The sequence below is a fragment of the Natrix helvetica genome (genome assembly GCF_964273705.1).
Source record: "Natrix helvetica genome assembly, chromosome: 3".
Lineage (NCBI taxonomy): Eukaryota > Metazoa > Chordata > Lepidosauria > Squamata > Natricidae > Natrix > Natrix helvetica.
In genome coordinates, this window is record NC_138549.1 from 39,738,829 (window position 1) to 39,763,063 (window position 24,235).

General features: G+C 38.0%; 1 protein-coding gene across 3 annotated transcripts in view; it reads right to left on the reverse strand.

Moving 5' to 3' along the window:
- Positions 1-14,819, reverse strand: part of PPP2R3B (protein phosphatase 2 regulatory subunit B''beta) — a 41,013-nt gene extending 26,194 nt beyond the window's left edge. Inside the window, exons 1-2 of one of the 3 annotated variants that reach the window (XM_081949529.1) lie at positions 14,651-14,818; positions 11,322-11,740 (exon numbers count right to left, since the gene is read on the reverse strand). In XM_081949529.1, coding sequence (XP_081805655.1) covers positions 11,322-11,666 — 345 coding nt within the window. In that variant the 5' untranslated portion in view covers positions 11,667-11,740; positions 14,651-14,818. Of the gene's footprint in view, positions 1-279; positions 564-11,321; positions 11,741-14,650 lie in introns of those variants that run through there. The other 2 variants (XM_081949531.1, XM_081949530.1) reach the window with 2 other exon arrangements.
- Between the last annotated feature and the right edge of the window lie 9,416 nt (positions 14,820-24,235).

Here is a 24,235-nt window from a genome sequence, read left to right on the forward strand (position 1 = left end):
GCTCGGATCAGGTTACATGTTTTCACAATTCTTGGACATACTAAGTGTCAGAAGGCTAAAAAAAGAGGGGAAACACTAAAGCAGTTTTCTAAGAATGATTCTGATCTAGGTATATATTTATTCATTTTTATACCAACCTGAACATTTTCCAGATTTTCCAGAGTTCAAATCATTAAGTAGTAAGGCACATGGATCTCATTTCCAGTCAAAGCAGGAATTTTACTCCCCTCCAAAAAAAACCAAAGCATACTCTAGCCAAATGCATAATAGAAAGCAAACCTGTACTTGTTGGAAAGCTTTGAGCCTCTTCTTGAATCTCGAAGGCAGAACAAAATCACATCCTCGAGCCAATAATGCCAATTCTTTTCGCAGATCAGGGTCTTGTCGTAAAGAAATCTCCTTTATCCTCATGCTTTCAGATTTCATATAATGCTTATGTGTGCACCAGTCCAGGCTCTTGAGTCCCAGTAAACAGCAGAGTCCTATTATTACACAGTGCCACTTAAAGTAGCAGCTGCGTTTTACTTCTGTGTTATTCTGAGAGCGAGTTCAGTGTAGCCTGCTCCATACATTAAAAGGGAACTTGCCAGGACTGCAAACACAGACAGGAAAGCAACTTAGGAGCCTGTCCCTTACTTCACACATTCCAATGTTTTAATGGTATGGTATATACGTGAGCTTCTCATAAAAGTGACATTGTTAACCATCAATGAAATAAATATCTGGTTTAGTAAAAACAATAAAGGAGGAACAGTGACAGAGTAGTCTATTTAGTATTAGGTTTGGAGGCCCTTTGGAATTTGCAAAGGTCTTTCACATACTCTTACTGTATATCCTAAAAAACGAAATATAAGATAAATTTTTATTTATTTGTATCTGCCTTTATTATTTTTATAAATAACTAAAAACTGCAAACATATCTAATATACTTTTCTCCTATTTTCCGCACAACAACAGAATACTTATGAAAGTAAGATGCATATATAAAGCCAAAAAAAAAATTCTAAATTCATTTTCAAGGATGGTTAATATTGACTAACTTTTGATTATTATTATTTATAAAAAAGCAAAAGCATACTTTTTGATCTACCTCCTTGTCCTTTCACAAACCCTATAGAATACAACTATAAACAGAGGCTTAATAAAGCATTGGGTTTTTTTGCACACTTAAAATTAAAAGGAAATATCCCTGGAAAGCTTACATTTAATATGGAATATTACATTGGCTAGATTTCAACAGTGCCGAAGCGCTCCCTCATCCAGTGTAGATCTACTTCACTTTATACAAGCAATAAAACTGAAAATCGTGTGAATAAGGATCAGCCATGTCAATTGAACCAAATCACCTACATCCTCACTATATGACCAGTATAAGATTAAATATTAATATTTTATGACTAATATCTTTGATATCTATATCAAAATCTTGTTTAATTTTATAAATCTGAGCTTCTTTAGTTTTTGGTGTTTGCAATTATTTTCTCAAAAGGGAAAAAATATTTCTGTAAAACATACTCGTTTTTGAGACTTGTCAGTTAACAGAATTTGTCCAGAATATATTTACCATTTTACCATATAATTGTGGTTAGAAACAACTAACTGTAAAGTAAAAGTCAGTTGACCATCCATTCTTAATTAACCACAAGATTCAAATCTACCAATGAAAATTAAGTGTATATGTAAATTCTTCTTTTCTATAGCCTAATTTTCATTTGTGGCTTTGATTACCATATGAATCAGAATCCAAAGGGAGAACCAGAATAATATTGATGAGAAGCACATGCTCCTCTTTCCATGAATGGGTAACCATGACAGTCTTTATCTCTTTCAAATCAACTTTAAAATCAGACCAAAGAACCAATTTCATCAGACCCATATAAAACTAACAATTGTAATATTTACTTTCCTTTGTTTTAGTGACTTGCTCAGTTTTGTTATTTATGTGAATTTTGTATATTAACTAAATAGAAGCATATTATTTGGTAATCCATGCATATAGTTTCATCTGCGATACAAGCAATATTTTCTCTTTGCTTGTTAAAAGACAGAGAGGTGGAAAAGTTTCTTTAAATACTATGTGAAACAGTTTGCATCTATGGAGACCAACTTCAAAGCATGGAGCAGGGCTAGCCCAATCCCATTGGTTCATCCTCTCCCTTGTCAGCAAAGAGCATAACACTCAATAAATAGCTTAAGCAATCAACAGCTAACTGAGATGCTATTTTCTCATATTCATTTTTAGTATCTGTCACTTTTTAACTTCTCCCTTCTGCAACTGTTGTAAAGTCCTGGGCAGCTGAGGGAGATCAGAAGGATCACTATCAAATGGAATGCAGGGGACATCACCCAGCCAAGGAGTTGCCTTTAGTGTGACTTCAATTTGGTCCAAATTGCCAGCAGTGCTCTCTGTCCAAGAGCATAGCTGGGACAGATACTTTTGAAATTCTGGCAGCCGGGAGTTGCCTAATTGGTGGAGCCTTGCCAGGAAGAACAGTTTACCTCCCAAGCAAATTAGCAAGGATATATGGAAAGAGAGGTGAAAGTTATGTGACCTATGAATAAAACATCTAGGAAAGTGGATCTGGTTTGTGTTCTTGCTAGGTTTGTAAAAAGAAAGAATTGACTAACATAGAGAGGACTTAACAAAAAGCAAACATCTGAGGCGCAAAATAAATGTTATGCTTTAAGTTTTAACACAAAGTCTTAAGAGGTATAGTTCATTTTGACCTGTGGAATGGAAAATGTACCTAATGGAGCTTCAGTCTTTTAAAATATCTATGCTCATTAACTGGACTTTATAAACAAGGCAAAAAACTATTGCTGCACGGCAGATTATATATTTTATCTCTACCCTTTTAACAGGCCTTTTGCAGAAAGAATATCGCAGCTTTTCTCCACTAGAGTTTAACATCTCAAATCACTTTCAGACATTTATTCACATGTGACAAAAGATCACACCGAGCCACCCACCATCATCAGATAAGGCTACATGTGGCAGTTGGGAATAGCATCACACTAAAAAAAAATTACAGTAATTTATATAGTAATTTATATATAATACTTGACACCTCATTTGACTTTGAGACGAATGATCACTTTATGAATGCTGCTTGCAAATAAACTGGGAATCTGTGTTATGCAATCAGTCGTGTTTAACTACCTTGTTAAAAAAGAATGTCCTGGGGAACTCTGTCAAATGCTTTTAAAAGACAACATATATCCTGCCCACAGCATTCTCACAACATATTGATGAACTTAGCTAATGAAAAAGAACATTAGTCTGATTATATTTTTTCCTAATGAAGTCACATTGACTTCTACAAATCATTGCATCGTTTTCAAAGCATTTATGGCTCATTTTACTATCTGCTCTAGAAATGTCCCATGATATCCTCTTGACCACCTGCAAAGAGGACTGGGAGTCTCTGTTCAGTGGTTCTGTTCCTTTCTTGATGGACAGTTTCACTCAGTCATTCATGAGGTGGCAGGAGAGATCAACCTGTTGCCTACCCTCTTGCGGGGTTCTAGAAAAGGCAATTGTCTCTTCATACCTATTTAATATTTATATGAAACTACTGGCAGAGTTCATCCAAAGGGGTTGGGGTTTAGGATCATCAATGTACTGACGATGCCCACCTTTTACATTACTACTCCAGGACACACTACTGATGTTGTTGAAGTCCTATCCCAATGCGTGGAAGATATCAGAGTCTGCATGGAGAAAGCAGAATTAAACTTAATCTGACTAAGACACTAGTTTTATTGTTTATTCCTCAGAACTGTTAACTGTAGGGGTGTCTCTTGAAGGTGTGGCACTATACAGAAAGGGGAAGGTCCATAATTGGGATTCTTCTGGACTCACAGCTCCTGCTAGAAAAGCAGCTGTAGTTGGAGGCTACAGTCCAGGGTGCTGTGTGTCCCAGCTCTGATGGATGCACCAAAGCTGTGACATATTACTTGGAGGGAAAAGGATGAGGCTACAATGACTCATGCCCCTGTTGACTGGTTTAGACATGTTCTACATGGGGCTGACTTTGAAGATCACTTGGAAGTTACAATGGCTTTTGTCCTAATTGGCATTTGCTAGTGGATCACATTACACAAATACTGTGGACCCAGTAGTGATTATCAATAAGCTTCTAGATGTAATTTAAAGTGCTGATATAGGTAGTGACTTACAATAGTCCTCACATTTACAACCATTGAAGTATCCCCTGGATCACATGATCAAGGTGCTTGGCAAATGGAATGTATTTATGATGTCTCAAACATCCTGAGTCCAAGTGATACCCAACTGCAACCTTCCTCGATGGCTTCTGACAAGCAAAGTCAATGGGAAACTGGATTTGCTTAACAACTGCAATGATTCACTTAACAACTGTGGAAAAACATGTCATAAAATCAGATGTGACTCACTTAACAACTGCCTTTGATTAGCAACAGAAATTCTGGTCTCATTTGTTGTTGTAAGGTGAGGACCTATAAAGCGTTACGTGGCTTGGTGCCTAGCTATCTGCAGTTATTTCCCAGTTTAATTTACCTAGGAGAAACTATTAGTAGTTCTCCATTGTAGGGAAACGTGGAGGGATAAGGCCTGCTGGTGTTCCTTTTCAGTGGCTGCTCTGATCCTTTGGAATGGCTTCCTACAGGACATCTGGCTTCTTTCACTATGACTGCCTTCTGAAGTAGTAATAAAAACAAGGCTTTTCCAAAGGGCAATTGAGTCATCAGTCTATCTAATGTACATTATCTATTTTAGTATAATAAGTATTTATTAGGACTTCCTTTTTGAATCAGTGTATATTTATATTAATTCATCCCATAATGAGAGACAGAGAGGAGGGGAAGGGAAAGGATTGGAGAGAAGAGGAAGGGAGGGGAGAGGAAGGGAGGGGAGGAGAGAGGAGAGAAGAGAAGAGAAGAGAAAGACTATAGGTTACAGAAGGTTAGCATAATGACAGATTTTGGAAAATTATATCATATCAATAAAACTTTTACACCACTTTTACACCACCTCTTTCAAACTGCATTTAGATATTAGAACTGGTTTAAAATTAAATATTAGATTATGACACCATCTTAATATAAGGTTTGTAGCCCTATGCACATCTATCTAGAAGTGAGTTCTATTCAAGTCATTGCAACTTGTTCCTAAATCGATAACATGTACATTTGCAGTGTAAAACTGAGTGTCTCATGTTAATAATCCCCCTTTAATTATAGCTTTGGAACACTGCCTTATGTACTCTCTTCTGTAATTTCCATGAAGCCTTGCAATTTAGGGAATAAAAGCCTGGAATGCAAAACCAGCTTCTTACAGGCCATGCATATACTACAACATCTGCTCTAAATTCAGCTCCCCAGAAATTCAGAACATTTGTAAGGATGAATGCCCAGCACAAACTACACAGATAGGCCAACTGGCCTTCTCTCGGTGGAATCTGTACTCAAAACCTAAATAAATGACTTTGAGAATCACTTTCAAAGACAACATTTGCAAAAACACAGTGTATGTGCAAAAACACAAGTGTGTACAACATTTGAGAAGTCATGGGTTGCAAGTGAGACTTCTGGCTTTTAAAGGACTGTATAAGATAGTGACATCTGTGAAGGAATGGTAACGTAATAACGTAGTGACAACATCACTGAAAGATAAGAGTCTCAAGTTTTACAGCCCCCCTTTAAAAAGTAGTTAAAGGGTGGAAATAGGAATGGGATACCTCTGAGAAGTAAACTGTTCCCATTCTTACTCATAAAAGTTCTGAAAAAAGCCTGAAATTGGCCCCATATTTACTCTTGAATGCCAAAAAGGCCAAAATGTTTAAACCTAAAGTAATAAGCTATATACCTTCCAGTTCTGTGTTTATATAGGTTTTAGACTGCTGGGAAATCTGCCTTCAATAATTCTGAAAACTATTTTCCAGATTCTTTGCTGCTTCTTTAATAAGATGCTATCTGGGATTGCTACTTTTGAAATACTTGTGGGAATTGGCAACTGACTAATTCTCAAGTTTTGGGTCCCTGGCTGGTTTGATTTTAACAAAGAGTTTTTGTCATGCCGGAAAAGGAAGATTGTCTATGACATTATGGATGCTTAGTCAATACTGATTTTTCCAAAAGGCTAAAGAGAGGTTAGTCAGTAGAAGCTGAATGGAAACTTTCAAAAAACTTTATGTATATTTTCTCCTCTCAGAATGGACAGACAGGCAAGATTCTAGATAAGGTGATCTATGGTGCCAGAGTTGAGGAGAGCTCTTAGAGATAATTATTATACAACAGGAGATTGGAGATCTGTCAACAAATTTAAATTGTGATATTAAATAAGACAAAGTGGTAGTTGGATACTTGCCAAACAGAATAGGACATGCTTTTTCAGGATCTATCTGTTTCCCAGTGGACACATATATACTTGAGAACAATCAGGCTACTGCTATTGCTAACCTTAGATTTCATTGTGCAACTGACAGGCACATCTCATTTGAACTTAAGGTATGTAACATGGAAACAGTGTCTGGCTATGTTAACTATAACAGGAGTGGGTTCCGGCAGGCACTACTGCCAGTTCGCGCATGTGCGTGCCACACATGCACAGTGCAATTAAAATTGTTCTGCACACGTGCAGAAACGATAAACAGGATGGCGTCATCACAGGTGCCGCCAGGAGAACCAGTTTGGGGGCGTGGCAGGCCTGGGTCATTGCCGGTTCCAGTGACCCAGACCCCCAAACCACTACCGGTTCGGCCAAACCAGTCCGAATCAGTAGGAACCCACCACTGAACTGTAAGTATTGCATCCCATTAGAAAAGTCACATCTAATTTTTTTTGAGAACTATTTTACTTGTCTAATGATGCATCTCATATGTACTTCATGTGCAACCACAGCAGAGAAGAAGTGGGACAGTCATTTATTAATTTTTCTGCTTTTTGTTTATCTGACATTCAAAAGATCTAATTAATTAGCAATCAATAAGTCATTAATATTTACTTTGCCAAGCCTGTTACCTGTAATTCTCCAAGAAATTTTTTGATCTGTCTGGGAAAGGATAATAAAAAAAAACAGGTCATATCCTTTTGCCTGGGAACTCACAATTGCTGTGGGGTTTTAAAAAGCCAAGCCCATAATCAACCAATGTGTCATGGACACAGATCTATAAAGGAATTCATGCATAATGTTTGGTTACTATAGTTTTGTCATCAATAGTAACAATTACACTTTAACATCTCTTCTTCCACCTTAATTAGAAGACCTTTATTATGACTTGTTATAACATTTGCTATCAGCCCTGTTTTAGGATATATTTTGACAGCTCTTATATTTTGAAGATGTCTATCTATATAGCTTGGTGGTAGATATGGTGGTCTGTGTATTGCTTTATTATATAACTTTTTGATTATGTTAAACTCACACCCTAGTATTCTCCCCTATGGACTACTGCAATACACTCTTCATGGGACTACCCTTGAAGACTATTCAAAAAACTGAAGCTGGTGATAACCCTAGGATTGCAGATATAATATGTCTGGTATCTGAGCTGCACTGGATGCCAATTTGCTTCCAATTCAAGATGTTGGTTATTACCTTTAAAGCCCTTCATGTCATGAGACCAAGTTACCTGAAGAATCATCTTGTCCAAATTACATCGAATGTCTCACCTGGCTAGGCAGAGAGGATATATTATGAACCCATCAATTAAAGAATCTTGATTTCTTCCTATCTTTTGATAGGAAGAAAGCCTCTATTGTTGTCTCTACCCTACGGAATTTCTTGGCCCCAGAGGTAAGGTGGACCCCCACTCTTCTGTCCTCCCAGAAGATCAAGACTTGGCTCTGCCAAATGGCGTTGGGATAGTGATGTCTAAGAATGGCAGGCAAACCAAGATGTGGTTGAGAACTTGAGGCGCTCCCTCTGTTTTTTAAAAAGTTTTTAAACTTATTTTTAATTCTGTTTTTTGTTTTCTTGCTACCTACAGTATCTCTCTTTTATGTCTATAAATTTGATACATTAAAAAAATGACATAAGAAGTGTCTTATAAAAACTGTGCATATATTCTTTCAATAGAGAACTGACAGATATTTGGAAGCTTAACAAACTTTTTCTTTCTTACTGCGTTTATTTTACAATTGTTGTGATTCTGTCTTTTGCCATGAGAGCAATACAACCCCTCACTAAGACTCACTCATAAAAGTTATTGATGTCACAGCCAACCCACTGTTCATGGCATGCACTAAATCAACCTGTGGGACATGCCAAGTCACAAATCAATGGAAGCAGCTTGTTGTCCCCTACTCATACTGTACCAGGCATTTTAATGTTTATACAAGATATAATTAGCTAATAGCTTTTGCTGGGCTCCTGTGTTGTATATTACTAGTTACATTCTTCAGTAATCATCTTCATTAGTCTTTTCGTTCTTCATGCTATGAAGAACAAAGTTAATGAGCAAAGATGTACTACAATTATTACATTTATTATCTAGAGGCATTTGATGCTTTTCTTTTCCTTGAAAACAATTATTGGCATGCATTATAATTTTGAAAGAAAAGCCTTCCAATGGTCAACAAAATAATAGAGTTGGAAGGAACTTAAGGAGTCATCAAGTTCAGCCTCCTGCATACTGCAGTATTTGTTACATCTTTCCCAAGAGAGTCACCCTTTGAAAACCTCTGGTGGAGAGAAAGAAACCACTTCATGGGATAACCTATTCCAATATTGGTAGTTGTAACTGTCAAGAAGTTCTTCATTATATCTAATCTGTACTTACATGCTTCTATACAAGTCCACATGACAGGAGAAAAGCACAACATATATTAAAATATAAACAACCAGATGGTAAAATATCCTACCAAGTATTAAATTTGTTACCTGCATTCATCTAATAAATGGAGACTTTCTGGACTGCTCAGTCTATTGAGATCAGATAAAGATTTTACTTTTTCTTTTCAGAGCACAATTTATTATTAATTATAATGCTTCATACAGCAGGTGGATTAAAAATGTCGCTATTAATAGCCATAATCTTTCAGAATAAAAATCAGTAATGTCTTCTAATTCTTAACCTATTTATTTTGGCTGGGTTCAACCCCCAGATTTCAATTTGGCAATATTTAAACTCTATGCTACCTCACTAATTTTCAGCACTAGCTTCTTCATAAACTCCTATAATTTTCCTACTGAAATTAGCACTACACTAGGTGCTATTAACCATGATGCAGTATGTGAAATTTGTTTTACCTTGCATTGAAGTTTAAACTATTCTTGATGTTCCATCATCAAAAAATATTAACATGAAGATAACATTTACATGCATGCACTTAGATGACTATAAATTTACTGTAGTTCTAGTCCAGGGGTGTCCAAACTTGGGAACTTTAAGACTTGTGGACTTCAACTCCCAGAATTCCCCAGCCAGCTGGCTGGGGAATTCTGGAAGTTGAAGTCCACAAGTCTTAAAGTTCCCAAGTTTGGACACCCCTGTTCTAGTCTGTACAAAGTTATCCTAGAACTGTGATGGCAAACCTATGGCACGCCTGCCTGAAGTGGCATGTGGAACCATGCTGCCTGGCACACGCAGTGTCGCCCGTTCCTCTTCCGGTTTTGTGGCGCACATGCACTAGCGATGATCTTTATGCATGCTGCAGTGCTGGAAACCGGAAGAGCTGGTCTTCTGTTTTCTGGCATGAGCATGCACGCTGGCCAGCTGATTGGTGCGTGCGCATGCATGGCAGTAACCAGCAAACTTGCTAGCTTGCACGCATGTGAGCGCCAGAAACTGGAAGTTCATTTTCCAGCACGAACATGCCCCCTGGGCAGCTCCTCTTCCTGGCCGTGGCCCAGACAAGTGCAAAGTGCTCCCTTTTTGACACTGTGTCGCGCATGTGTGCTCCATTAAAGGTTCGCCATTATTGTCCTAGAAGGAGTTAATAGGAAACTTTGGGGGAAAAGGCAACATGAAGCTAATGGAAGTGTGTGTGTGTGTGTGTGTGTGTGTGTGTATGTATATGTATATGTATTCAGGTCTTTTCCCATGTAAGATTTTTCTTACATGAGAAAAGATCCGAATACAAGACCAGCATACCTACACCAGTGAAAATCTACAAACACGCACACACACACACATGTATATATATGATTATTACCATTTAGCTTTACCATATCTTCATTTGAATAGTATCACATAGTCAAGGTTAAGAACTGCAGCTTATGAAAGTAATTCATATCCTAAACCAGAAGACAAGTGAGTTGTAAAATAATATGCTTTCTACAGTAAGAAAAAAAAATAGCCATGGCTGTAAAATTACTCTAGATTCTGCAGTTTAAAAAGCATTGACTTACATGAATGGAAGATATGCTAATAAGTAAAAGAATGTAATTTAAACAACTTCTTTAAATAGAAGATAATAATGAAGCAATGTCTAAATTTTTCTACCATCAATGTTGCCTGATATGCTATTCATTGGAGAGAAGAAAGGAAGGGAAGAAACATTAAGAGCTGAAGCAAACTAATATGCATCAAAACTAATGTTTTGAAATGCAAAAATACAAAAAAAGAACAAAGGAAATGCTATCAGCTTTATGCCATTCTGAATGTTGCCACAACTGTTAAATGCCCTGATCTACTACAACCTAAAAGAACTGAAGTTCAATTGTAGAAAATATTTGGGAATGTGTATAGCCCTCAAAAGGTAAATACATTGCATTAGTGTTGATAAGTGAAATACATTCATATTTTCTCCCATGTAGCTTATAGGGAGGATTTCTATTTGGTAGACATAGAACAACTACACATATTACATTGGCACTGCAGAAAATAACAATACTGTACAAAATAACATTAAAACCATTTGTACTGTAAATTATGAAATTAAAAATAGAATTATGTTTATTACTTGTCAACATAAACAGCTACATAGTCTGACTAGTCTACCTCAGAATGAATCTACTATGTAAACATATTCTGGATTGACCAAATTATGTGCCTTAATAGCAGTTTCCTTCTGTGAAGTACTTTTCTAATAAGCTTTTGGTTTAACATTACTATCAAAATATAAACGATTCCATAGTAAGTCATGTAAAATTATTGTTTAAATAATATTTTGATGTTGTTTTAAATGAAGGACAGTCATTTGAAGTGAATAAAATTGCCTATGGGACAAATACCATACTTGTACTGAAATTGACAAATGTTATCTGGAACTAGGGAGAACATTTTTAATAACATAACATTTCTGCAGCAACATACCAATCTGTCAAAATAGCTTCTTGTTACAGTGCAAGAAATTTGATCTAATCTGGTAACTGATCACATAATGAATCCACTTACATTTCTGCAACTTGAAGATCTGCGCTTTCCTCGAATACCAGAACAGCTCCTAGGACTTGTTGGGGTACTGAATGGAAGAGCAGTGGAAAGGTGAGGAGGGCTCGTTGGAGTCAAAGGAGATATCAGACTGCCTAACATGCTTTGTTTGGAGACATAGTTAATTTGAGAAAGAATGTTTTCATTGTCCCCAGCATCACCGCTACCTATTTCGATCTTTTCTTCACTGGTTATACTTCTTAAGTAGTCTTTGAGCATCACTTGAGTTACTCTTTCACTCAACCAGCACAAAAAGAGCTCATCCACTTTCATTTTTAGTACAGGCTGTAAAACTTTCACATTCGGCATCTTGTCCTCCTCTTAATTTATTTTTTGCTTGAATGAAATAGATGAACTTCAAATCAGATTAAACAGATTTCCACCTGAAAGACAAAGGGCCTGTTAAAAAGATTTCATTTAAGATTATTAAATCTGTCTGTTAGTCTGTCTCCACCCACCCACCCAAAATATAAAGATGCAAAAAAAGAGAGAAAAAGATACGATGTTATTAACAGTTTTAAATGTTTTAGATTGTGGTATTACAGAGCATGAAGGTTAAAATCTTTCTCTCCATAATTTGTCAATTGAGGTACAAGTTAGCAGTATGCTTTTATAGAACACGTAGAATATGAGAAAGAAAAACAATTTCATGTTGAAATACTAGATCTGGGTTGCAAAATACCACATGATCAATAAATAATGTTTATTATACCTCTTGTTGCCATTTTGTATTTGTATTTTTATAGCCTAGGTCTAGAAAACCAGATGAAGAATCCACCTTTTTCAATTATTCATTTTATTAGGTTTATTTTAAAATGAAGTGAAGGGCTGATACAGGATTTAACCTGAATATGTGCAATATAAATTAACAGTGTAAATTAGAATTAAAGACAATTTTTCTTTCAAAACTGATCCTTGATGCTAGAAAGGTTGGGAACTGCTGATTTAAGTCATACCACTCTTCATTCAATTGCTTATCATACTCAGCATTACTAGCCTAACTTAGTAAAGCCAAAACATGCTATTTATAACCAGATCTTATGAAACATGAACCAGAGACACTAGCATGGATTCAGTTAATCAGCTTATGTTTGTAGCTTGAAAAATTTAAAAAAACTGCTTCAGACATTACAGACATACAACAATATCTCTCTACTAATTCAAGTAGCAACATCCATGTTCAACCAAAACTGGAAAAAACAAAACAAAACCCTGTTTTATGGAGACAGCTTATTGCAGTAATTCTTTATGAAACATCTTTTGTCAAACTCATATAGAAATCTGAAACAAACTTATGGATGCCTTTACGAATGGCTGAGCAGTAATGTTCTTGCATGTGGTTTGAAGCATTTTTGAAGCATTCACAGTAAATATACTTCTCTTCAGCCCCATTCAACTTTAATAAGAAAATGGCAACATTTATAGTCCATATCCTTTTATTTGGGAGTAAAACCCATTGAATTCATTTCTTCCTGACCTGATATAAACGCAGACATCAACACTTTATGACTAAAATACTTCTACTTCACCACTGAGAATTATAAAGTACATATTAGGTAATGTACAATGAAGAGTTTCTAACATTAACAATGAAATATATTGTATAGCCATATCTTTTCCTCATTAAGGATAACTTTTTAACAGGTAAGTCATAAGAAAGGGAAGCAACAGCAGTGTGGATTTTTTTAAAGTCAATAAAAACAGGTAGTTCTCGACCTACGATCAGAATATAGCCCAAAATTTGTTTTAAGTGAGACGTTTGTTAAATGAGTTTTGCCCCATTTTAATACCTCTTGCCCTAGTTGTTAAGTGAATCACCGCAGTTAAGTTAGTAACACGGTTGTTTAAGTGAATCTGGCTTCCCCATTGCCTTTGCAAGTCAGAAGGTCACATAAAAGGGACCCCAGAATTCTGCAACTGCCATAAATATGGCTCATTTGCCAAGCATCTGAGTGAGGCTGCAATGGTCATAGGTGTGAACAATGGTAATCAGTCACTTTTTCAGCCCCATTGTAACTTCGGTCACCAAACAAAATGTTATAAAGTCTGTACTGCAATATACAATACAATACAATAGTAGAGTTGGAAGGGACCTTGGAGGCCTTCTAGTCCAACCCCCTGCCTAGGCAGGAAACCCTATACCGTTTCAGACAAATAGCTATCCAACATCTTAAAGACTTCCAGTGTTGGGGCATTCACAACTTCTGGAGGCAAGCTGTTCCACTGATTAATTGTTCTAACTGTCAGGAAGTTTCTCCTCAGTTCTAAGTTGCTTCTCTCCTTGATTAGTTTCCACCCATTGCTTCTTGTTCTATCCTCAGGTGCCTTGGAGAATAATTTGATTCCCTCTTCTTTGTGGCAAACCCTGAGATATTGGAACACTGCTATCATGTCTCTCCTAGTCCTTCTTTCTCTTAAGCTAAACATACCCAGTTCCTGCAACCGTTCTTCATATGTTTTAGTCTCCAGTCCCCTAATCATCTTTGTTGCTCTTCTCTGCACTCTTTCTAGAGTCTCCACATATTTTTTACATCGTGGCGACCAGAACTGAATGCAGTATTCCAAGTGTGGCCTTACCAAGGCATTATATCTCTTATTCTGGGTAGCATTCAGAAGAACATTTAGTATTTGTACATTTGGTCAGTCTGTTGCGAAAGCTCAGTTTTCTCAGCTACTTAGACCAGATATACTGGAATAGATTGTTAATTACTGAGTGATTTTTGTTTTTGTTTTTTAAAAAGGCCTTTTACTATGTCGGTTCCCTTATCCTCCAGAGGATCCTGGAGCTGGAGTGCTGCTAGCAGAAAATTTCCTTCAATTTCCTGCAAATAATTCGTGCCACCCATGGGCATCCCCCTTCCTCCTCCATCCTAAAAAACAAAAGTCCACGCGGGTATTTCATTTCTTGTTTAGACCTTAGCGGTTTCTTCAAAAGCGGAACAGAGCTCGTCTACAAGCAACGTCAACAGAAGACTCTGGGCCTTCTATTTTCTCTTTCTGTGAATAAAAGGAGAGGAAACTTTCCCCAGGTTGAAAGAAAGAAAGAAAGAAAAAGGAAAAAAAAACAGTTGGTGGAATCATGGCTGAAACGCAGCTGTAAGGGGTCTCCAACCTTGGCAACTTTAAGATTTGTGGACTTCAACTCCCAGAATTCCTCAGCCAGCAAAGCTGGCTTAGGAATTCTGGAAGTTGAGGTCCACAAGTCTTAAAGTTGCCAAGGTTGGAAACAGCCGAGTCTCCAAAGCCCGTTATTCGTTCCAGAAAGCACAAATAGTGTTTATAAATAGGATTACCATACATCCGGATTTCCCCGGACGCGTCCTGTTTTAGCTCCAATCGCGTTCCGCCGGGCCTGAAAAAAAACAACCCCACCCCCTCAAACATCCGTCCGAAACGTCCACAACGGCGGCGGGGGTGGCTGGGGGCGGGGCGAAAAACCAGCAGCGGGCAGGAAGAAACGGGGCGGGACTTTCGCAGCGGTAGCGTCTGAAATAGGCGCGTCACTCCTGCTGCCTCCTAATTGGTGGGTGAAAGAAAGGAGGCGTGACCAGAGAATGCACAGAAGCGCGTTTTGAAAAGTTGCTGCAGTTATAAGGAGTGGTTGTGGGGGGAAATGGCTGGCTGCGTACAACCAACGCGGAATTACCAGCTAGAACCTTGTGATTCAATATACCACTGCGATTTAATTCTGCAAACGTTAGCCCTTTGGGGACTTGTGGCCACAAAAGTATGATTTTACAGAATATAGACCAGTGATCTCCAAAATTGGCCACTTTAAGACACTGTTAAGACTTTTAAGATGGTTGGCGAATTCTGGGAGTTGTAGTCCACAAGTCTTAAAGTGGCCAATTTTGGAGACCCCTGATATAGACCGTGGTTTATGTTGCAGAAAAAAAAAAAAACCCAGCAGTAGCAAAGAATTGTATCCCCCCCCCAACAGTAATTCAGTAAATTGAAAGTCTGGTTTAATGCTGCTGACTCTTCCAGGAATATTAGCGAACACGCTGATCTCTGGAGAAATGCTTAATGTTTAAATCCAAATTCAGTCATTGGAATAAAATCAACTTCAATTGATTTATTCAATTTCAAAATCAATATCAATTCTCAATCGCAGCCATTCTTTATGTTAATCTCGAGAAGGAGCATCAACATTCATGGGCGGAGGCCTAGCTTTTCTTTTTTTGCTCTAGCTCCTTAAAGGGACAAGTCCCATTTTCTGTTGGAAAAGTATTCGTGGTGCCACTTCCATGGCCAAATGAAACATCCTAACTTCATCAGTTACATTGCATTGAATTGTGCTTGAGGCTCTCACATGGGCAGAGACCTGATTTTGCCCACAAACAGACTGTCAAGTTCAGACACTTGGCTTTGTGTATAAATATTGATTTAGTAAGGCATTTGAGATTTTGAAGAGCAGACATTGGTTGGTACCATAAACCTTGATAGGAGCTCAAAGACTGCCAATTTCATATTAGAAATGAGAGTTGCAGAACTTGTTTTTAAAACATTTCCATTAAACTTAAAAAATATTAACAGCTAACATTTCTTGAAAAGTAGTGCTTTTAAACAGTTTATGCATTGCTTCTAAATATTGCTTGTTCGTTACTTTTAAAGCATTGCTTGTTACTTTGTAGCATTATATATCAAAAAAGTAATATGAGAAAAAGGTAGTGTAGTGGTTAAGATATCAGGCTAGAAACAGGTAAACCGTGAGTTCTAGTCCCTCTGGTTGAAATAAACTCTGATGAAAATTAAACCCTAAGGGAAAAAATCCTAGAGGAAGGGGGGAAAAAACATCCCTAAAAGGATAGCGGTTTTTCCTTACAAAACCCTTTTTTTTGAATGATCACTAAATGAATGGTGGGGAGTTGAAAACTACCTATAGTGCTAAAATCAGGAAAACTAAAAGCACAACCTCATGGGTTGTAATGTAGAAGAGATATAACTTTAAAATGGATGACATGGTTATTTCCCCTTTCATAAAAATTTAACAGTAAATTTATAAATCTGTTTAACACATTTCAGTAGAACCAACATAGGCTTCAAAATGTATATCAGCTTTAATGCAAAATTGATTTCTTCTACATTAATTCTCCCCTGCAAATTTCTGTGTAACATATGAATTATTCCAATTTATTGCATACCTAGAATTTTTACCATACAGTGAACATTTCCACAAACCTACAACCTACAAACTTTACAAAAAACAAACAAACCCCAGTATTATTTGCTTATGTTGATATCTTTTATTCAAGATAAGATGGCATGCCGGGGAAGAAGAGACATCACAGTTTGTGTGGGAGAAAGAAGACCGCTCCTACTCATAGTTCCCGGAGTATATGTTTATAGTGCAAGTAGTCTGCTTTCGATTGGCAAGACTTTTGTCTATAGGAAAGGCACAATTATGACAGCATATTTTCTTCACTAATATTAATTTCTAATATGTCTTGGTAATGAGAGTAGTTAGTGGCACTTTCATCATAGGTTTAATGTGGGGAGGGGTGGGCTTCAAAATTTTTAGCAAGGGGTTCTCTGCCCAATTGCTGGGTGGGCGTGGCCTTGGTGGGCATGGCCTAGTTGGCCTCCTGTCCCATGGGGGGCAATTTTGCCCTTCCCGGGCTCTGGAGGTTTTTCCTGAGTCTCTGGGAGGGTGAAAACAGCCTCCACAGGCTCTGGAGGCCCTCTGGAGGCTGGAAACGTGCCCTTTTACAGCCTTCTTGGACTTCCAGTAGGCCCGTTTCTCGTCCTCCCCAAGCCTCCACGCGCCCTGCACTTACCTGCATCCAAAACAGGCCGCAGTGGGACTCCTAGGAGGACAGGGAAGGGGTGGGAGGGGCCAGCCAGGAGTGGGATTTGGGGGTTCTTCAAACTGCATGGAATCTTAGCTAGAGGTTGTCCCCAACCCCTGTGAACCCCCAGCAGTCCAACCCTGAATGTGGGGCAAGTTAAAGAAAACAATTATTTAATGTTAGTGTGAAAAAGGTGGTCAACAGGAGATAGGGATACAACTCAACTTCTGCTGAATCATGACATAGTTGCTACCACAGCATCATAAATTATTCATAGAGAAACGTGTACTGGGAGAAGATGAAAAAACCCCACTTTAACATCAGATTAGATAATGTGAAATTAGACATTTTAGGAATGGGGATGAAATGAAATCTGCATCATGTGCAGATCTTTAAAACACAGTGAGTGAGAATGAGTGACAATCAAGGTTTGTGTGAGAAATCCCCAAAAGTGCAAAAATGCTCATTAGCTTTGAAGAAAGTCATTTTAGGAAGTCTCTAGGAAGATTGAAAGATTATAATAAATTTTAAGTCTAGGTAGCAAAATGAAAAACATTATTGCAGTAGATGTTTTTGCTTTTGCGATGTTAGGTATTACAGGTTAAATTATCACACAACTGTCTTGTGAAAAAAAGATAGCCTTTAATTGTAAGCGCAAAAATGTAGAAGAGATCAAATCATATTCTTATCCCACATTCTCATAGTTCTGCATGAAAACAATCTTAAGGACATTCCTTAAGTTTGATAATGTTATAGAATTGGTTCAGATGTAAGTAATTAATCAATATTTCAGTGAAATAATGTGTCATCAAATTAATCAAGAGTCATACCTAATCAGTGCTGATGTATTTAAAATATTTGTTGAGAATAGCATTGTGTACAGTAATACCTACAACAATATATCTGGAAGTTGCCTTCAAGAGGAAGAAGGGGAAAATGTGTTTGCAAACTGAAGTTGTTTAAGATGATGCCTAGCACATATTTTGAACAACTGTGTTCATCATATGGAAAATAATGAATATTGACACTGAGAACATTATTTTTAAATTTATCAATACTTTCATAGTTATAACCAGAAGGAGTGCTTATTTATTATCAGATAAATAAAGTTGCTTTCTTATTGCAAGAGAAATGAATGTCAGTATTTGCAGGCATCAGAAAGTGGATCTGGGATGATTACATCCTTCAGATTGTTTTTACTATCCCAGAGCAAGCTGGCCATATAGATTAAGATATTTTCAAGTATGATTTCACTGAACAAACCTGTATTCATTCAGGAGAGGGAAGACAGGTACACTGTAAATTTGCTGAAAACCTTGATTTTTGTTCATATCATCATTCTTAATTGTATGACCACCAAATCCTGTCCTTCAATGTAAAGGGATTACATCCAAATCCCTGCAAAAGTGATGTAGAGGGTGGCAAATTCTGTGAAGTTGTCTACACAGGACACATTTGGGATATTTTAAAAAACTGATTAAGTTTTTGCAAGACTTTTCTTGCTTCATGTTGCTTGTTTTGAACGAGACACGATAATGATAATCTTGCACCAAAGGCCTCATGGACAAAGGGGAGGGGAGAGAAGATGCCAATTGATCATACTATATATGTATTATGTTTTCATCAGGTTGGTAATCTGAAAAGATTTATATAAAGTTTTATAATTTTCTAGTATACCAGAAACTGAGTCAAATATTTTAAAAGGTTGAATGTCAGGTACAGTATAGGTGGTACCGTGCTCAGTAGTAGCAACTGTGAGAGGGATTTTGGAGTCTAGTGGACAACCATTTAAATATGAGCCAGCAGTGTGCAGCAGCTGCCAAAAAGCCAACACAGTTCTAGGCTGCATCAACAGAGGGATAGAATCAAGATCACGTGAAGTGTTGATGCTGCTTTATAATGCCTTGGTAAGGCCACACTTGGAATACTGCATTCAGTTCTGGTCGCCACGATGTAAAAAAGATGTGGAGGCTCTAGAAAGAGTGCAGAGAAGAGCAACAAAGATGATTAGGGGACTGGAGACTAAAGCATATGAAGAACGGTTGCAGGAACTGGGTATGTCTAGCTTAAGAGAAAGAAGGACTAGGGGAGACATGATAGCAGTGTTCCAATATCTCAGGGGTTGCCACAAAGAAGAGGGAGTCAAACTATTCTCCAAGGCACCTGAGGGTAGAACAAGAAGCAATGGGTGGAAACTAATCAAGGAGAGAAGCAACTTAGAACTGAGGAGAAACTTCCTGACAGTTAGAACAATTAATCAGTGGAACAGCTTGCCTCCAGAAGTTGTGAATGCCCCAACACTGGAAGTCTTTAAGAAGATGTTGGATAGCCATCTGTCTGGAAACAGTATAAGGTTTCCTGCCTAGGCAGGGGGGTGGACTAGAAGACCTCCAAGGTCCCTTCCAACTCTACTATTGTATTGTATTGTATTGTATTGTATTGTATTGTATTGTATTGTATTGTCACTTAGAACAATTAAGTTTCCTCACCAATGCCAAGCTAGTGGGATAACAGAAAGTATGTAACAATTTGGGTGTTCAGTTGCTTTAAAAAGCCTCTATTTTGAAGGGACATTTTAATGCAGGTTTCCTCAAAAGACATCTTGAAAAGTAATCCATCACTATTAAGAGTTTAGATTTGATACCACTACATAACAAAGCTAAAATACCATAGAAACAAATATCTGACTTTTGGAAGAGATTGATAAAAAAAATGGAAGCTGATAGTTTAGTGTATCAGATATGTTTCTATATTTCTCTGCAAAAAAATAACTTACTCTGATGTTAGTCATTGATTAAGGTAGGATCATCCAAAATTAGAGTTTGTGGAAGGTGCTATTGATTTGCATTAATAAGTTGAGCCATTCACATAAAAGCAATGGTGCATAGGAAGCAGATTTTTTTTAAAATTATAAAATAGTGTTAGTTCTAGCAAGAACAATTCAAAAAACCCTGCAGTGGTCTGAGTGCTGGACAGATTACAGTCTGGTCCAATTGATTCTCAACCTACTCATACCCACTTTATATCAAAAGCAACCAGCGATTGTCAGAAAGTTGTTCTACATCAGAAAGTGTGTGTGTGTAATTATGCTAAATCCCCAACATTGTTTTTATCAAACAATGTTGTTATATGGGTATAATATGGGTATATATCTGTACACAATTTTGTGATATAGAGTGAAAACTAGATGTTAGTTCTCAGAATATGTAACTATTGCATATTCCAAGATCTTGTTATAGCTAGAGAGTTTGTAGTTTAATTTATCAAGGTTGGAGTGATATACGAGGGAAACAAAACAAAACAAAAAAGCAAAATCCTATCTGTCCATGTCATGTGTTCCTGGCTCTCAGTTGTGTATCCAGCTGTTAAATTCCATTAAAAGGGAGTTAAAAATACATTAAATATTTTCCTGTTGCATTGCTGTATAAACATCTACTGCAGTTGCCATAGGGACAGTAAATTAAGCAAATCCTGGTCAGTGAGATGGCAAATGAAAGGGGACTTTTTAAAAAGGGTAATCTTATGACAAGAAATATAATTTATCCATGTTAAAAATAATTTTAAGAGTAGTTACCCATTTAATATTCTCTTGAGCTTTAATATTCACGAATTTAGGACTTATCATCCAGAATAAAAGGGCTGCACTATTCCATATGAGTACAGATTCATTCCTCAGCCCATTTCGAAGGAAATTTAAACCTGAGAATCTCCCAGTGGGTATGGCTGTAGAATGCTCTTAAACTAAATACGGCACATCTGTGCCAGCTTTTAATGTAAGGGCTAAAAGGATAAATCAAATAGTTTGGCACTTTGCCCATATCAGTCAGCTATGCCATTTCATTCTCTTCTTGCAGCTGTTTACCAAAAATAGAACTAGAATAGTGAGCTGCAGATCATATGCCATCCAGAAGTAGAATCATATGCAGGCAAGAAATGTGAACAATGTTGGCTTATTACACATGCTACCCACCTTGACAGTAAGGGGGACGGGGGAATGTAATTCAGATAAATTTAAAGTGTCTGACACTTTTTACTATTCTAGTGCAGGACATTTCTAGGAAGGAAAAAGGGGCAACATGATGCAGGATTACATTATGAATTGCTTTTTAGTTTGACAGCTTGCTATGATAACTTATGGCAGTGTTCTTCAAACTTGGAAACTTTAAGTTTATTTATTTATTCATAAAATTTAGTGGCCGCCCATCTTATCATAGGGTAACTCTGGGTGGCTCTAAGTTCATGATAAAAAGCTAAAATCAAGCATTAAAAACCAAAGACACGTGGGGATGGTGGGGACAGAGTAGGAGCGGGGAGTGGGATCTTTTATTATTCAACTACCTCCATTGAGCTGACTCCCTCCCCCTCCCCCCTGGGCCTGCAAGCTGACTGGCAAAGCCATGTCTTTAGGCCCTTACAAAAAGATAGGAGCCAACCTCACATCGGGAGGCAAGATGTTCCAGAGGGCAGGAGGAACAGCAGAGAAGGCCCTCCAGCTGAAATAATTGGACTGATGGGACCCACAGTATGCATCCTCTGCCAGCACAAGTGGTACGGGCCAATCCTAATGGGGTGAGACATAACCTGGGTCCATGCAACGAAGGACTTCAAAGGTGATGCCGACACCTTGAATTGCACCCGGAAGCTGGCTGGCAACCAATGCAGCTCGTGGGCAGTGGTGTTACAGAGGCCATTCTTAGGGCCTCCTAAAATATCCATGCTGCTGCACTCTGCACCAGCTTCTGAATTCTTCTCAAGGGTACCCCCACATCTAGAGAGCATTGCAATAATCCAGTTGTGAAATGACTAGGGACTGAATAACTAGAGCAGGGAATCCTGGTCTAGGAAAGGCCACAGCTGGCACACAACACAAAGTTATACAAAGGCTTTCCTAACTGCAACTGCCACCTATTCCTTAAACAGGAGTTGCGAGTCCAGGAGAACACCCTCCCTCCTCAAGTTGCGGACCGGGTCTTTCTGGGACAGTAATACCTCATCCAGAGTCAAAGATGACAAAGTCCCGGAGTCCGGAGCCTGCATATCCAAACCCATTTGGTCTTGCCAGGGTTCAGTTGAAGCTTGTTGTCCCTCATCCAGGCACCATGAAAGGGTAGCCTCAGTATCACTTGGGTCACCATGAATGGAAATATAGAGTTGGGTGTCATTAGCATACAATATATATCTCAACCCATGGTGATGGATGATCTCACCCAGAGGTTTCATATAGATGTTGAAAAGGAGTGGAGAAGGTACTGAGCCCTACAGTACACCACAAAATAGTGGCTGAGGGGTGGACACCTCACTTCCAATATGATTGGAACCTGTCACAGAGAAAGGAGCCAAACCAATGCAGAACTGTGCCGCCCAACCTCATCCCCTGTAGCCAGCCCAAAAGTATACCATGGTTGATGGTATCGAAAGTTGTGTGGCCTTCAAGTTGTAGAATTCTGCTGGCTGGGGAATTCTGGCAGTTGAACTCTACATAGCTTAAAGCTGCCAAATTTGACAAACGCTTGTTTACTTTCAAGATGTGCGGCCTGCCAAATGTAGCATAGAACCAGTTTGCCAGATATCTGGAATTATTAACATGGGATAATTCATTTCTACATTATTCTAGTTGTAAAATTTACTGTAATCAATTTTACTGATTGATATTAATTGTGGGGATGAAATCCATTTGGAGTATGCCTTGAGCAATGTAAATGATGACTGGTTATTGAATTAATCACATCTGCTAGAATTAGATCAAACCTTTTTGGATAAAATATGTCCCTGGATTATGCAAGAATAAATAAATCACATTTATCTTCTTCGCTGTTGGATCACATTCTCTGATTCTAATATAATACAGTCTGTGTAAACCACTTTGGTGTTATTATTGCAGCATTGTATTTAGCTTCAGTGCAGTAACTGCAGCCATGGAGGTAAGCCAGCTGTATTGTGTAATGTTAGGGAAGGCTTCGACTTCCAAGCTCATATTACCAAGATTGGTGACTCGTTACAGGGTAAACAGGATGCTACTATTGGAAAAAATTCTCAACTGTTTTTAGTGTTCCAAAAAAAAGAAAAAAGAAAAAAAGAAAAGAAGAAAAAAAGAAAAAATGCAAGCCTTCTTGTCATTTGTCAGTTCAAAATTCTTTTCCTAGTACTGATTTTCTTCCCCAGGGACAATTAGCTTGGCTTTCTTTAGTGTCATTCACATTTTAGAATTATTTTCCAAAGCACCAGAAAGCATGACGAGAAACAATGGATGGAAACTAATAAAGGAGAGTAACAAGCTGGAATTAAAGAGAAACTTCCTAACAGTGAGAACAATTAACCAGTGAAAGAGCCTGCCTTCAGAAATTGTAGGTGCTTCAACACTGGAGGTTTTTAAGAAGAGATTGGACAGCCACTTCTCTGAAATGGTATAGGACAGTGATGGCGAACCTTTTTTGGCTCGCTTGCCAAAAGTGGGGGGAGCGCGGGGAGGGGTCGTGCACAGGTGTGCCACACCCATAATGCTATGCACACGACCACAGCGTGCATGTGCGCAGGACCAGCACTCACCCGAACGTTTGGCGTTATTTTTTCGCCCTCTCCAGGCTCCAGAGACTTTATAGGAGCTTGGGGAGGGCGAAAACAGCCTCCCCCCCCCGAGCCTTCAGGAGCTTCCCTGAAGTCTCCAGAGTGTGAAAAACCGGCCCTTCTAGCAAACCGGAAGTTCGGGAATGGACTTCTGGGTTGCTCATAGGGCTGGTTTTAGCCCTCCGGAGCCTTCAGGGGCCTTCAACAGGTGACTTCTAGTTTGTCCATAGGGCCATTTTTCAGATATCAGACACAGATATCTTAACTGAAATCTGTGGAGGAGGATCCACCAGAATATAGGATTTTACATATATGACATTTACATTACTCTCTTGCATACTTGCATGAGATTTCTTTGCAATTCAAAAATGAAAAGTTGGTCATTTAAAAAGGTACAGTAAAAAAAAATATTGGTGACATTTGTTTGTGTGTTCTAATTGAGATAAATGCCACCAAGATTTACTTATTTCTTTTATGTTGTCTTTTTTAATTAACTGTAAAATTTTATCCTGCCTTTTTTCATAT